General features: G+C 45.3%; 1 protein-coding gene across 1 annotated transcript in view; it reads right to left on the reverse strand.

Annotated features, from left to right (window-relative positions):
* Nucleotides 1-15,000, reverse strand: part of LOC130128303 (retinoic acid receptor beta-like) — an 81,515-nt gene that overhangs the window by 11,558 nt on the left and 54,957 nt on the right. Inside the window, exon 3 of the mRNA XM_056297944.1 lies at nucleotides 13,246-13,387. Coding sequence (XP_056153919.1) covers nucleotides 13,246-13,387 — 142 coding nt within the window. The remainder of the gene's footprint in view (nucleotides 1-13,245; nucleotides 13,388-15,000) is intronic.

The raw sequence follows: 15,000 nt of genomic DNA on the forward strand, positions 1-15,000 counted from the left end.
GAACGCCAGTCAGGAGGACTGTCAGACCGCCGGTCTGCACGGGCTAGCAGTTAGCTTAGCCTGGCCCGCTCCCACGTCCTGTCGGACCGCCCTCGGTGCTTCCTCCTCAGGCGCAGCCTCCAGGCAAGGGACGTGGTCTCCGGGCCCACCGGTCGCAGCAGACCACGCTCTCCCAGCCACCAAACGAAGACAAACGTAGACCCAGACGTGGACAAAGACCCTGGGTGGACGGTGCTGGGTGGGGCCGCCGCAAACGTGAATTCGCGCCGCCGTCTTGCCACACCGGAAGCGGTGTGACCTCATTACCTCAGATCTTCATCCTGTTATTGGCTATGACAACTCCTTTGCTGATCTTGACCTCCTGAAAGCTTGACCTCTGAAGGCTCATTGTTGCCTCCTCCTGGATCTGAAATTCAACATCAGCCACACTGCGGCATGTGTGCATACCAATATAAGTTAGTGAACATAAGAAACTTTTGGACGGCTCAGAGTCCTGGATGTAATGCCGGTGAGCAGTCTATAAGCGGAGGGAATAGGTGAGCCGTTGTCAGGACAGGCCCTTACTCCAGGCCAAGGCCCACAAGGCAGAATATCAGACGTCCAGCATGAATCTTCACGCACACATCAAATGAAACCAAAGTGGCACAGGCCTAACCTGAAGCACTGGCGCCGTCTGCTAAACAGACCTCCTCTTCTGCAGATTCGCCAGACCTGTTTTGGATCATAGCGGTACTCATGGGGCTGCGAGTCTCATGATCACTTACAACTAAATGTGATACTAAACTGGCACTGACACACACACACACACACACACACACTGACTACAGACAAACACACAACAATCCACTCCCTTGTGCTCCACACCGAGTATAAAATTCAGTTATCTGCAAAGGCACATGACAGCACGAGTCTCTCCGTCATTAAAACCAGACTTTTCCCTCTGCCCCCGTCTCCGCGAGGCCTCACACTGCCCTCTCTGCACCCGGCTTCTATAATGTACGATTCAGCTATCACTACAACGTAACCCCTACAGCGTGAGCACTGGCCGCACAGGACGGACCGGCGAGAGTCGACTGACGGCTCAGGAAACACAACAACACCCCCTCCGCCCAGCTAGAAAAGGTAATGCTTCCTCCGTCCATCAGCAGCGCAGCAGGAGGGGAGAGGTTAACCATACACATATCGAGACGACTCCTCCGTGGCTCCAAAGGCAAGGCTGAAAAAAGAGCACAAGGGAGTCGACTCCCCTCCGCCCTCCCCACCCCGAGGCTAATAGAGCATAAAGTGGACCTGAGCCATAACTGCTGGTGCACTGAAAGGGATGGCCAATAACCTGTGAAATGCAAACTGTTTCTATGGCTAACAATGGAGCAGAGAGAACCCGAGTGCCATTCCTGATTGCTTTTGCTCCTAACTGGCTCTAACTGGCGCTGGACGCAGTGATGGATCATACTGTACTCATTACACAATGGAAAGCGCTGCTGTTCCTGCTCGGTACTAACAGTCTTTGATACGCCTTGACAATAACAGCTCCTTATTGCCACGGCATGATGTGTGTATGCATGCATGTGCGTGTGACGTGCACACATAGTAGGACTGCTAAAGACAAGGGCCAATCTGCTTGTGTGTTTATACATACTTAAGTCTCTGCAAAGTGATCCAAGGAGCAGATTTCTGGCTCGCAAAGGCTCACAGGGATGCAAACATGCACATCTCCAATATCTGAACAGTGCACGTGTTGACTGCAACTGCAAGGCTTCAGGTCAGACTACCGCTGACAGGTCGAGCAGGCTATCTATTTGTGTGAGGTCACAGGAAGCTAAACAGTAGCGAGGACAATAGGAGCTTGTCAAGACCCCGGCCCTGCCTCCAATTATTTCCCCTTGTGTTTCCATGTGTTTCCCTTTTCCCCTGTCTGTCTTTGTGTGTGTGTGTGTGTGTGGTGTGGGCACAATTCCTTGCTTGGCACTCCATGGCTCATTCACCTCACCTGCCCAGCCTGCACACCTGCCTTCCTTCAACTCATCAACTCAACAGTATACCTACTGCCAGATCCATCCATCCATCCATTATCCAAGCCACTTATCCTGCTCTCAGGGTCACGGGGATGCTGCAGCCTATCCCAGCAGTCACTGGGCAGCAGGCGGGGAGGCACCTTGGACAGGCCGCCAGACCATCACAGGGCCCACACACACATACACACATTCATTCCTAGGCACAATTCAGTATGGCAAATTCACCTGACCTACATGTCGTTGGACTGTGGGAGGAAACCGGAGCACCCGGAGGAAACCCACGCAGACACGGGGAGAACATGCAAACTCCACCCAGAAGACGACCCGGGACGACCCCCAAAGTTGGACTACCCCGGGGCTCGAACCCAGGACATTTTTGCTGTGAGGTGACCACGCTAACCACTGTGCCACCGTGCCGCCCATCACCAGATCGTTGCTTCCAGATGGTTGTTCAGGCCCCTCATGGCTTTACTAAACTGCCCCTGTGTGCTTAGAGATCCAAGTAGGAAGAAGTGATATGACTTCCCTGGGCACTCTAAAATCTGCGTTTTTAATTGAAAGAGCATCATCAAACATAAAATAGTACAAATAACATAATAGCTCAGATAACTACACAATGCAAAGACAACAATTCAAACAACATGTGAGCTACGCGGTTTCAGCAATAGCAACGTCCATTGCAATCACTACAGCAACGGTAGAGAACGATGCCTTCCAACAATTTTCCGGCGAGACCTGAAAGAATCTTCGCAATAATCAAAAACCTAAGAATAAATACAGTCACTGAATGAAGATTAAGAAAATAAAATGCGCAATTCATGCTAGAAATGTTATCAAAATGCATTTGTGAGGTGACCAAAGACCCTGAAAGGGATGCGGTTTACATCTATCGGCTGTATAAGGCCCACTGGAAAAAAAGATGTGAGCTCACTGAACCTGTCATTGTCCCCAGCACTTTTCAAAACAAACTGAGGCCCATGCTACTCATCATAGTTCAATTACATTTATTACGCATATGTATCTCACCATTCCACTGTCCTCCCTCTCGCTCATGCATAGGTATTCCGTCTTGCTCCTACTGACTTTCATTCCTCTTCTTTCCAGTGCATACCTCCACCTCTCCAGTGCATACCTCCACCTCTGCAGGCTCTCCTCAACCTGCAACCTACTCTCACTACAGATCACAATGTCATCCACAAACAACATCGTCCACGGAGACTGCTGCCCGATCTCGTCCGTCAACCTGTCCATCACCATTGCAAACAAGAAAGGGCTCAGAGCCGATCCTTGATGTAATCCCACCTCCACCTTGAACCCATCTGTCATTCCAACCGCACACCTCACCACTGTCACACTGCCCTCATACATATCCTGCACCACTCCTACAGACTTCTCTGCAACTCCCGACTTCCTCATACAATACCACACTTCCTCTCTCGGCACCCTGTCATAAGCTTTCTCTAAATCCACAAAGACACAATGTACCTCCTTCTGGCCTCCTCTATACTTCTCCGTCAACATTCTCAAAGCAAACATCACATCTGTGGTGCTCTTTCATGGTATGAAACCATACTGCTGCTGCTGATCACCACCTCTCCTCTTAACCTAGCTTCTTTTACTCTTTCCCATATCTTCATGCTGTGGCTGATCCACTTTATACCTCTGTAGTTGCTGCAGTTCTGCACATCTCCCTTATTCTTGAAAATCGGTACCAGTATGCTTCTTCTCCACTCTTCAGGCATCCTCTCACTTTCCAAGATGGTGTTAAACAATCTAGTTAAAAAGTCCACTGCCATCTCTTCAAAACACCTCTATCCATATCATAGATAGCTAGATCATAGACCCCCACATCATAGGATATTGGATATTGCTGATGATTTAAATTACTACTTTGTGAATGTGGGTCCAACCCAAGCAAATGAGATCAATGTCACAAGCTGTAGGGAGAGAGAGCTGTAGGGTTGGAGAGATATGAGCTTTGAAAATAAAATTCCAAAGTTCATTACAGGAGGTTATGAATGATATCATTGAGATAGTAAATAAATGTAAAAATAAAACGTCTATACACATGAATTCTTTTGATATGACACTTATAAAGGATATAAATGAATGCATTGTGAAATCATTCACACATATTTGCAATTGAGCTTTCGAACAGGCATTTTTTTCCCAACAAAATGAAAACAGCCAAGGTAATTCCTATTTATAAAAATGGGGATAAACATATATTTTCCAATCATAGACCAGTTCTCTAAAATAATAGAAAAAATTTGCTTAAAAATTTAACAGTTTCATTAATAAATACAGTTTTTACTAAGGGATCACCTGTATGGATTTCGGTCCAACAGGTCCATGTCACTGGCAGTAATGGAACTAGTGGAACAGCGATAGACAACAAGGAGTATACAGTTGGGGTTTTTATTGACTAAAAAAGGTTTTTGATACCATTGATCATGGTCTTCTTATGAAGAGGAGTTATCTTGAGAAATAGGCATCAATATGTACAGATAAGTAGCAGTCTGCATTCAGAAAGGTTACATGTGGGGTACTTCAAGGCTCTATACTGGGACCCAAACTCTTTCTACGCGACATAGATGATATCTGTAAAGTGTCCGAATTATTACAGTTTGTACTGTTTGCAGAGGATAGCAATATATTTTTGTCTGGGAATAACATGAATCAACATTTGTAAGTAATCAAAAGAGAAATGAAAACTTTAAAGAAATGGTTTGACATTAATAAATTATCATTAAATTTAAACAAAACAAATTCATAGTGTTTGGTAATCGTAAAATCAATTACACTATTAAAATTACGATCAGTGATGTTGAAATTGAAAGCGTTTATGGGAACAAATTCTTGGGAGTGATAATAGATCATAAACTCTGTTGGAAACCACATATAAATCATATCAAATCAAAAATGTCTAAATCCATTGCATTATTATGTAAAACTAAATATATCTTGAACCAGAACTCACTATAAGTACTGCATTGTCCTCTTGTAGTTCTATACATTACAACTTTAGCCATCAGTGTGGCATCGGTTAGACGAGGGTATCATCACTGGCTGCACAATTTCCGTGTCCCTGTTTGCCCTAGCCATGAATATGCTTGTGAAGTCTGCGGATGTGGACTGTAAAGAGTCCCGGTCCAAATCTGGCAACCAACAACCCTAGATCAGAGCGTTGTAGATGACTTTATGGTAACAACTACATCAGTGCCTGGATGCAGGTGACTCCTTCAAGTGCTTGAATGGTTCATTACACGGGCAAGAATGAGCTTCAAGCCAACACAACCCAGGTCTCTGGTCTTCAGGAAAGGAAGAGTAACTGACCAGTTAAACTTCTCTTTAGGAGGCACCCAAATTCCATCTGACTGAAAAGCCAGTCAAGAGGCTGGGTAAGATCTTCACTGGCAATCTGAAGGACACAGCGGCGTGCCAGGTAATCAGTGATGACCTTAACACGTGGCTTTCCACAGTGAACAAGTCAGGGCTTCCTGGAAAATTCTAGGCCTGGATAATATCAACATGGAATCCTGCCTCAGCTCCTCTGGCCACTGCTAATCTATGAAGTCCCAATCACCACCGTGGAGGGCTTCGAAAGGAAGATTAGCCAATTCCTGCACAGCTGGCTGGGCCTGCCGTAGAGCCTAAGCAGCACTGCCCTTTACGGGTATAACACCAAGTTACAGCTTCATGTCAGCAGTCTGGCTATGGAGTTCATGGTCACCCGAGCCAGAGAAGTCCTGCTCTACTGAGATTCCATTGACACCAATGTTTCTTTTGCGGGTATCGAGGTCCCGGGCTTGGGAGCAACTCAAGACCTTGGTGTGGTAAGGCTCGAGGAAAGGAGAGGCGAAAGCTTATCCAGGAGGAGGTACGCACAGAAGTGGAGGAAGCTTTCTACAGCAGAATGGTGGATATGTGCAAGCAGGGGGCCTGGACCAAGTGGGAGTATACAACCGGCCGAAAGATCACCTGGGCAGAACTCTGGAAGGCAGAATCACACCAACTCAAATTTTTAGCCCAATCAGTGTATGATGTCCTCCCGAGCGAACCCTTCCAACCTGTTTTGCTGGGGCCTGGTGGACTTAGAGAAGGGGATCTTTGGAGCACATCCTGAGCCGCTATCCAAAGGCCTTGGGAGAGGGGCGGTATCGTTGGTGCTATGACCAAGTTCTGTGGGCAGTAGCAGATGCTATATGCACTAAGATCAGCTACAGCAAGCAGGAACACCCAACGAAATGCACCAATGCATTTTTTCAAGCAGGGGAGAAGCCCTAGCCCCAACCAAAGGCCCAGGAGGGGCAACAGCAAGGGACTGGCAGTTCCTGGTCGACCTAAGGAGACAACTGAGGTTCCCGGACACCCTTGCAGCTACCACACTCAGGCCAGCTCTGGTCCTGTTCGTGGCAACCAAGCAAGTGGTTTTGCTAGAGCTAACTGTCCCCTGGGAGGATCAGATGGAAGAGGCACAAGAAAGGAAGATACTCAGGTAAGCAGATCTGGTAGCTGAGTGTCAGAGGAATGGGTGGAAGGCATACTGTGAGCTGGTTGAAGTGGGCTGCAGGGGCTTTGCAGGCCAGTCTCTACATTGGGTCCTGGGACTCTTGGGGATTTGTGGGCTGAAAGAAGAAGAGCCATTAGGAACATATTGGAAGCCATGGAAAAGGCTTCCCGTTGGCTAAGGGTGAAGAGGGATGACGCGTGGTGTAATGTGCTACCTGGACACAAGTCAGGGCTTGATCACCCTTGGCTGGGTCGCTCAGGTGAGGGTGTCTGATGTTAAGACCCAAAAGACCTGATGACCCCAAGTTCATTACTGACAATGTGTCCAGGTTGCACCACATGGTGTATCATAGAACTAACCGTGTGGAGGTATGGGGGAAACATATCAAACCAACACAAATCCAATTTTCATACTATAGGAGAGCTATAGGAATTGTACATCAGACAGATTATTATGAACCAACCAGTGCACTATTTATTAACTCTCATGCTTTACAATTCAGTGATCTGGTTGACTTTAAAACTGCACAAATATGTACAATATGTAAGTTGCTTCCTGACTAACTACAAAACATGTTTTATAGTGAGAGACAATCAGTATGGACTTAAAAGATTTCGTAAAAATAAATAAATAAATAAAAAGGACAAATCCGAAGAATAGATGTGAAGCCAACTGTTAATAGGATTACTCTATGGAATAACTGTGACAGGGGATGAAAAATGTGTAGTACACTTTGTGAAATTAAAAGAATGCTCAAAAATCACGTAATAAATATAAAACGGATGTATGAACATAATGGGTGATGATTGACATGTGCCACGAGATATGACAAATGAAACATTTGATTTTGTATTTTGGGACTGTTGTTTTGTACTGTCAGTTTTTGTGTGACGTAAAAAGGGTATCCATCACAGGATACTCGACCTGATGATGATGATGATGATGAAAAAAGGTAAGCGTACTAAGCTAAAGCTTCAGCCTGCACCTTTTCGATCAATTATGTTTCTTTCTTCGTTTGTGTTATGTGACTTGTTTGTGCATTCCTTTGTGTAACACTTAAAATAAGGACCGAATAAATAGTTGGAAAAATATTACTTGGTTATGTCTGTGCAACAAAAGCATGATGGTTTTTTTTTTTTCCTTGTTCCTTTTTTCATGTTTCTACGGCTGTGGAGCTGTTTCACAAACATGGCAGACATACTTTCGCTTCATCATGGAAGGGTAAAGATCCCATCTCCCAGTTAGTTGCCTGCAATGTTAAGAAAACACATTTTTGTTTCCGTGATTCTGTCTGTGATCACTTATTTTGTGTTTCGACACAGCGTCTAACACAATACAGATGTTGTCACTGACATAGCTTTGTGTTTCCGTCGTCAAACGATTGTGCAGCAATTAAAAAGTGATTAGATCAAGGGTCACGAAAGGCTAACTGGCAAATCAATGCTAATAGTAATTTCTGGGCTGTTAGCATTTTTTGACCCTCAGTCAAATCACTTTTTCAAAGTCTTGCAGTCGTCTTACAAAGGAAACCAAGATATGTCACTGGCGCTGGCGAGTGAACGTTGGTGTTTTGACATTGCTGGCAATAGGAAGAGCTAATCTTTACCCTGCAAAGATGACGCAGAAGTTCGTCAGCCATGAACGTGAAAAAGGTCTTCTTCAGTGTAATTTGGTTTATTAAAAAAAAGTGACTACACCCACAAGGGGATCCGTGAGCATTATGCTGAAGGGCCTCTACATAATTTCCGTGTTCCACGTCTGAGGACAGCTGCAGACTTGTAAGTACCTCACGCAGTACAATAAATGGTGTGCATAACTGTAGTCTTCTGACTTCCGGTTTCTACTGCGGTGGTCAAACCAGTTTCCTGTTTGTTGGCCTGTGCTGTTGACAATGGCACATTTTTCATGATGCCTGCAAGATTTAACGTGGATAAATGTCAACGACACGCACAGAATTGTCAACAAACTTTCACCTGCACCTACCAGCAAACGGGTGAGAAGTTTCAAGTTGTACATATCAAGTTATGTCCACAATTAAGAGGATGACATCCTCATAATTATGGACGTAACTTGAAACTTTTCACCCGTTTGCTGGTAGGTGCAGGGGAAAATTTGCCGACAGTTGTGTGCATGTCGTTGACATTTATCCATGGTAAATCTTGCAGGCATCGCAAAAAATATGCCATTGTAAATAGCACACGCCAACAAACAGTAAACTGGTACAACCGCTGCAGTAAAAACCGGAAGTCAGTAGACTACAGTTATGCACAGAGCCGATTACAAACGGACCCACTCCATTTTTCTCATGGCTGCATGTGATGCACATTACTGCTTCACAATGGTGGACGTGAGGGCCTACGGTCGTGAAAGCGATGGTGGTATATTCCAAAAGAATTTGAGCTGTGTTACATAAGTGAAAAAAGGCAGTCTTGGTGATTTCTTTAATATGCTTATCAAAGGAAAGGCTGGAATCAAATGCAACACCAAGCTTTTTGGCTTCCACACTTTGTGAAATCACAGAGTTGTCCATTGTTATTGTTACTTGATCAAACTGGTGTCTGTGTCTAACAGCACCAATGACCTGTATCTCAGTTTTTTCCCAATTTAAAAGTAGGAAATTGACATCCAATTTTTCACAGCAGCCAAGCAGGCCTCTGAATTAGTCATTTTAGTACAATCATCAACCTTTATAGGCACATGCAGCTGAGTATAATCCACATAGCAATGGAAATTTATTCCATGACTGCATCTAATTTGACCAAGAGGTGAAATATAAAGAGAGAAAAGTAGAGGGCCAAGAACTGAGCCCTGAGGTACACCATATTTAACATCAGAGAATTTTGACGTAATATTATTACAGCAGACACAATGTGTACATCCAGATAAGTAGGACTTAAGCCAATAGAGAGCTAAGCCTGAGACACCAAAATTACAATTTAATCTGTCTAATAGTATACAGTGATCAATTGTGTCAAAGACTGCACTGAGGTCCAGTAGAAGAAGCACAGAGGTGGAATCAGAGTCAACAGCTAGTAGAAGATTGTTCACCACACTGGTCAGAGCGGTTTCAGTGGAGTGACAGGCCCTGAAAGCCGATTGAAAAGGTTAATATAGATGTTTTTCTTCTCTATGGGTGGACAGTTGTTGATACACAACACTCTCTAGTACTTTAGAAAAGAATAGAAGATTAGAGACTGGTTGATAGTTACTAAGGGACCCTGGACTGAGGTGCGGTTTCGTAAGTAGAGGTTTGACGACATCTGTCTTAAAACTGCTGGGGACAAGCACCTGCGGGACATGTATCATGACAACAGGCAGTTGTTAGACGAGGTCCACTGAAGTAAAGAACCACTGCGATGTACAAGTTGTCGATTTGGAACTGTAACATGCTGTGATACTTTGCAGTACATAATGAAACTTGTAAGCTTGAAAACTTGAAGTGTCATCTTTGAAAACCTAAACAGTTTTGAAACCAACTGCTCCACAAACCATCCAACGAGTTGTCAAACTTGTAAAGTGTATTTATTTCAAATTATTAAGAACGCGTGAGCATAATAAAAATGTGTATATATAGATATAAGATAAAATGTAACATATGCATATAAAATATAGATAAAATGCGTATATATAGATAGGTATAAAAAATAGGGCTATAAATATACAGTTATAAAATTAGCATGTATTTTATAAATAGATCAATCGATAGATAGCGGGGTTTTTTTTCCTGGAAACCGTCAATGGTGTTGATAAAAGTGCTCAACAAATGAGGAGTGGACTATTAAGATGGATGTAGGAAGAAAACTTTAATTCATAGCAGTACAAGCCTGTTTTGTGCATCATGCACTCATCAGCTGCCATTTATCTTTACATATATGGAATACTGTGGCTTATATATTGATAGCAAGGCCTATATGTTATACATTCAACAATCTGAAACTATGATATTTAACATAAAATATAATAAATATAATGTAAACAATAACAGCAACAACACATTGTGCTATATATCAATATAGAATATATACTATGTTATACTGTAATGTATGTAAAACGTAATAAAGAGAGAGGGACTTGCTAAGCAGGGGGACCAGCAATGATGTTTTCTAGCCGCTGGCTCACTAGGTCCTTAGCACTGAAACACATAATAGTTACATATTTTAATTATTTGAAGAGCAGCTAGGCAACATCGATAACATGGGTATAATACATACGGAGCAGCACCTCAAAAATGTAGGGTTATTTCATGCCATATTAATCACATGTGTACGCTCACCCGGCACTCTCAAAACAATAGACTGCAGCAATGTTGCTAATGGCAGGTCATACACATCATGGCTTCTAGCTTCTGTAGTGGAACGTCAGGCCTCTAGGGGGCACTAGACTTTAGGTCATAGGAAACGTAACTAGAGAAGAAGAGAATAAAACGTAAGTGTGATTTTAGAGTTGCCTGTATCGTCGTGATATTAACACCAAGGTTCTATACAGAAAAGTATGCAGCTTCTAGTAGTGGCTGGCTTGTATTGGTTATGGCCACTTGTCTTTCGTAGTTTAATGATTTCATAGTTCACATTAGCTCTCCTGTTAAGCTGGACTCTGATTCATGCCATACTAATCACATGTGGACACTGGCCCAGCACACTCCAAACAATAGACTGTAGCAAAGTTGCTAATGGCTAGCCATAGTCATCATTGCCTGTAGCTGCTAGTAGTGGCTAGCTTGTATTGATTATGTCCACTTGCCTTTCATAGTCGAATGATTTTATAGTTCACATTACCTCTCCTGGGAAGGCCGTCTCCATGGCACGATGCTTGATGAAGAAGCCTTATAGAGTCAATCCAATACCCAAACAATGGGAGGCATGCATGCACTCCTGCCTGCATCGCTGCTCCTGCCTGTACACATCTGTCTCGCCGATATTTCCATTTTTGACGACAGCATTCTCGTCTCTCCCAAGTGTTTGAGCGATTTCTTGCCAGGAGTTCGCCACCGTTTGGCTGTCTTTTCACGCTCTCAAAGACGAAGCGTAAATACGTGGGTAGCAGCGGACCTCCTTGCACAACCTCTCTTCAAAATAAGTCCATCAATCTTTGTCTTCTTTGAGTTTCATGTTGGTTGGCATACAACCGTCACCAATGGAATGGAGTGTGGATAGGAGCATGCACAGTTGGCGCGCTTGCTATAGACGGTCCGTGCAGCCACCAGTTTTGGGCTCTGCCCGGCTGTGTGCTTAGGGGGTCCGCACAGACCCTCACAGACATGGGGGATGATAACATTTAGGTCACATGGACGGACGTGGAAAGTATGAATTGGCGTTAAGTATGTAGGCAAACACCTAATATCACTGCTTTGCACACACTAGCAAAGGTCCCGACTTTTAAGCACCTTAACGGACAATTCAAGAATGGAAATTATGCAGCAAGAAATTCTAAACCCTCACCACCACATAATTTTTCAGGGGAATATACTTATAATAAGCACGAAACAGTTCAGTATCTCAAGCACGGTTTCAAAACTGACATGTTATCAGATGGACAGATAGAGATCAAACTGTGCGAGGGTAGAGATAGAGGAAGACTCTACTAGCAGGGTCTTTCATCATCTGTATGCATATTATTATGAGGGCTGTGGCAACAGCCCTCGTTGTCCTGACATAAGCGCATACACACACATGTTTAAAGGACCAGTGTGTAGGATTTAGGGGGATCTAAACCATCCTCTGCTACAGTCAGGATTTCCTCTCCATGGATTGTCACCTTGTTGTGGAGGAGGAGCTTGCGTGGTCCTGAGATCCCGAGAGCAATGCCATCTGCAGCGATGCTCCTGGTAGGGTCACCCATGACGGTAAGGTCAAGGGGGAGGTCTGTGACAAAGAGCAATCCAACCAAGACCTCCACAGTGGAACAGGCGGAGGATGATGGCTGACTTTAGGGAAACATCACAACGGCTGGGAAGGCGGATGAAGGCTGCAGCAGAAATGGGCCCCCAGTCATCTTGGACTCCATGCCACTGGATCCTGACCCAGATCTGTCAAGGACCGTGGGGTGGCTGTCTGTGCACCAGTCTCCCCACATTAAACAAAGTCACGCACGGGCATCCTCTATAAATATGTGGATCGCGGATTGGCCTCTACAGCCATCTGAAGACCCAGAAGTAGACAACAGAGAGGACAGTCATACTCGCTTCGAGTGACCGCCGATGATGATGATGATGATGATGATTGGCAGAAATGGAATATAATATTCATAACTATGTTTTCATTAGTGTAGAATCACCTGAAACTATGAATCGTTGTGTTTTCGACAGCGTAGAACGAGCCCATCTGTCTATATAGGGAGCAGGTCCTCTTCCACGGAGCCCGCCATGTTTCTACAGAAGCCCAGAATGGATAAACCAAACACTGACTCTAGAGAGGGCTCTTCGCGTTTTTACGTTGAAGTGGCAGCCCCTGTAGGTTCTCTTACGTGCTTTGAAAGGGAGGGGTGAGTGTAGGGATATTCAGTTGGTTGCAGTCTGCAGCCTCACCGCTAGATGCCACTAAATCCCACGCACTGGTCCTTTATCTGTACCCGCATCACTATAAACAAGAAGGCATTAACAATACATCCGCAATGAGGGTTGAGCTTTAAGGTACCGTTCCCTGCATTCAGGGGAAACAAAACAGGGGTCTTGAAACCACAGGGTCAGGACTAGAGCAGGTTTTAGGGATCGGGACTCACACTCTTTGGACATTCCCACTGAGAAGCACTTCTGCAAGCGGCAGTACTGGCACCGGTTCCTTGTCACCTTGTTGATAATGCAGTTCTTGTCCCGGTGACACGTGTACACCATGTTCTTCTGGATGCTTCTGCGGAAAAAGCCCTAAGGAGGGAGAGAGAGAGAGAGGGGGAGAGAGAGAGAGGAGAAAGATGGGAGTGGGGGGGGGGGGGTAAAAGAGTGGTTTGTCATGAAATGAACGTGAAAAGAGCACAGATTTCTGGCAGGAAACACTACGCTCAGAGTGACCTCGTTTTTGCTTCTTGTATTCAGCACCCACACGGCCGTTTGAATTCTCCTGTCAATGGATATCGTGATGTCGCCCCCAACCCAGCACAGTAATGTGCTGCAGAGTGGTAGACATTTTATCTTTTCCGTGACCATGAACATGAGAGAGAACTAGTGGGTCCCTATTGGGGTAGTCTGGAATTAAGACCCTGAAGGTTTTCGCTGACAAGTCTGGCGAATAAGGGACCGCTTTCCCCCTGTGATAGCGGGAAGTACCAGGCCTTTATTGGACAAGGTGACATTGAGCCTTGATCTGTTTTTTTTTATCCAAAGGAACTTATTCATTGTAAATTCAGTGCTACAGCATTGAAGTCATGGGTTTTAATTGGGTTCACTCGGTATCTTCTAATTTAACAGCTCTGTCGGACCAGCTGTGGGTAGAGCACCACGCATACTGAGAAAAAATCACCCGAGGTGACACATAATGGCAGTTGTAGGGTAAAGTATAGGAACAGGAGGGCACTCGACATGACCGCAATGACCAGACCCTCCTAGCATCAGGTTATGATACTCGGCGTACACGCCGCTCTAGCCGCTCTTCAAGCAGAGTGACGAACCGGTCTGGATCTTCTTCGGAAGTCTAAACACAGAGCGTCGCAGCCTGCCACAACGGTGGGTGCATTTGTTGCTGAGCAAAGCGAGGGAATCGAGAGACGCATCTGAGGGGGGGTTCAGCGGGAAGCACGAGTGTCCTCTGATTTTTCAGTAGATATTAATTTGCTCTCGCTCTGGGGTCTTGGCGATGATCGTCCATCATGCAGGGCCCTCTACACGTGTTTGTGAGCGTTTTGCTCCTGCGCCCGAGGAGCTCGGTTTCTGGGGGTGCGGTGTGGGGCGGGGGGGTGAGGGAGCGCGGGGGGTTTAAATCCATTTACCATAGCCGCCTGTGACTGATGGGACCTTGCCTTTTCATTAGAGGAGCAGGATGCATGATGGGTAACAAATTAGATCACAGGACTGAAACGGCTGACTCTGTAGCCCATCTCGCCTCAGCCTCGAGCATCTGTCAACTGACAGACCCCCCCCACACACACACACACACACCCGCCCCCCCCATCCCACCCCCGAATTGTACCACAGATGCCAGGGTAACCGACCAATCGGGGCCTCAGCCTTGATGGAACGTGACCACTCTGAGGTCACCTCCCCTTGCCTGGCATTATCTATTTTCTCACTTGAGGCCTTTATTCTGCTTGATATGGGGCTGAGAGTTCTTTAACACCACCTCTGAGAGGTGATTCATGACTTTTGGAACAGGCCTTGTCTGCTTCGGCTCTCATCTAACCGTGTTCAGGTTGGGTGCGGCACCCAAGGCCACTGCGGTGCTTATCCCGTTCAAACCCTGCGAGCGCACATGGGGCAATCCCATCACTTATAGAAAGATAAGAAGTGCGGGTATGCGATATGATTGTGATTGCGTGCGTGTGTGT

This window comes from Lampris incognitus, chromosome 18 (assembly GCF_029633865.1).
Source record: "Lampris incognitus isolate fLamInc1 chromosome 18, fLamInc1.hap2, whole genome shotgun sequence".
Taxonomy (NCBI): domain Eukaryota; kingdom Metazoa; phylum Chordata; class Actinopteri; order Lampriformes; family Lampridae; genus Lampris; species Lampris incognitus.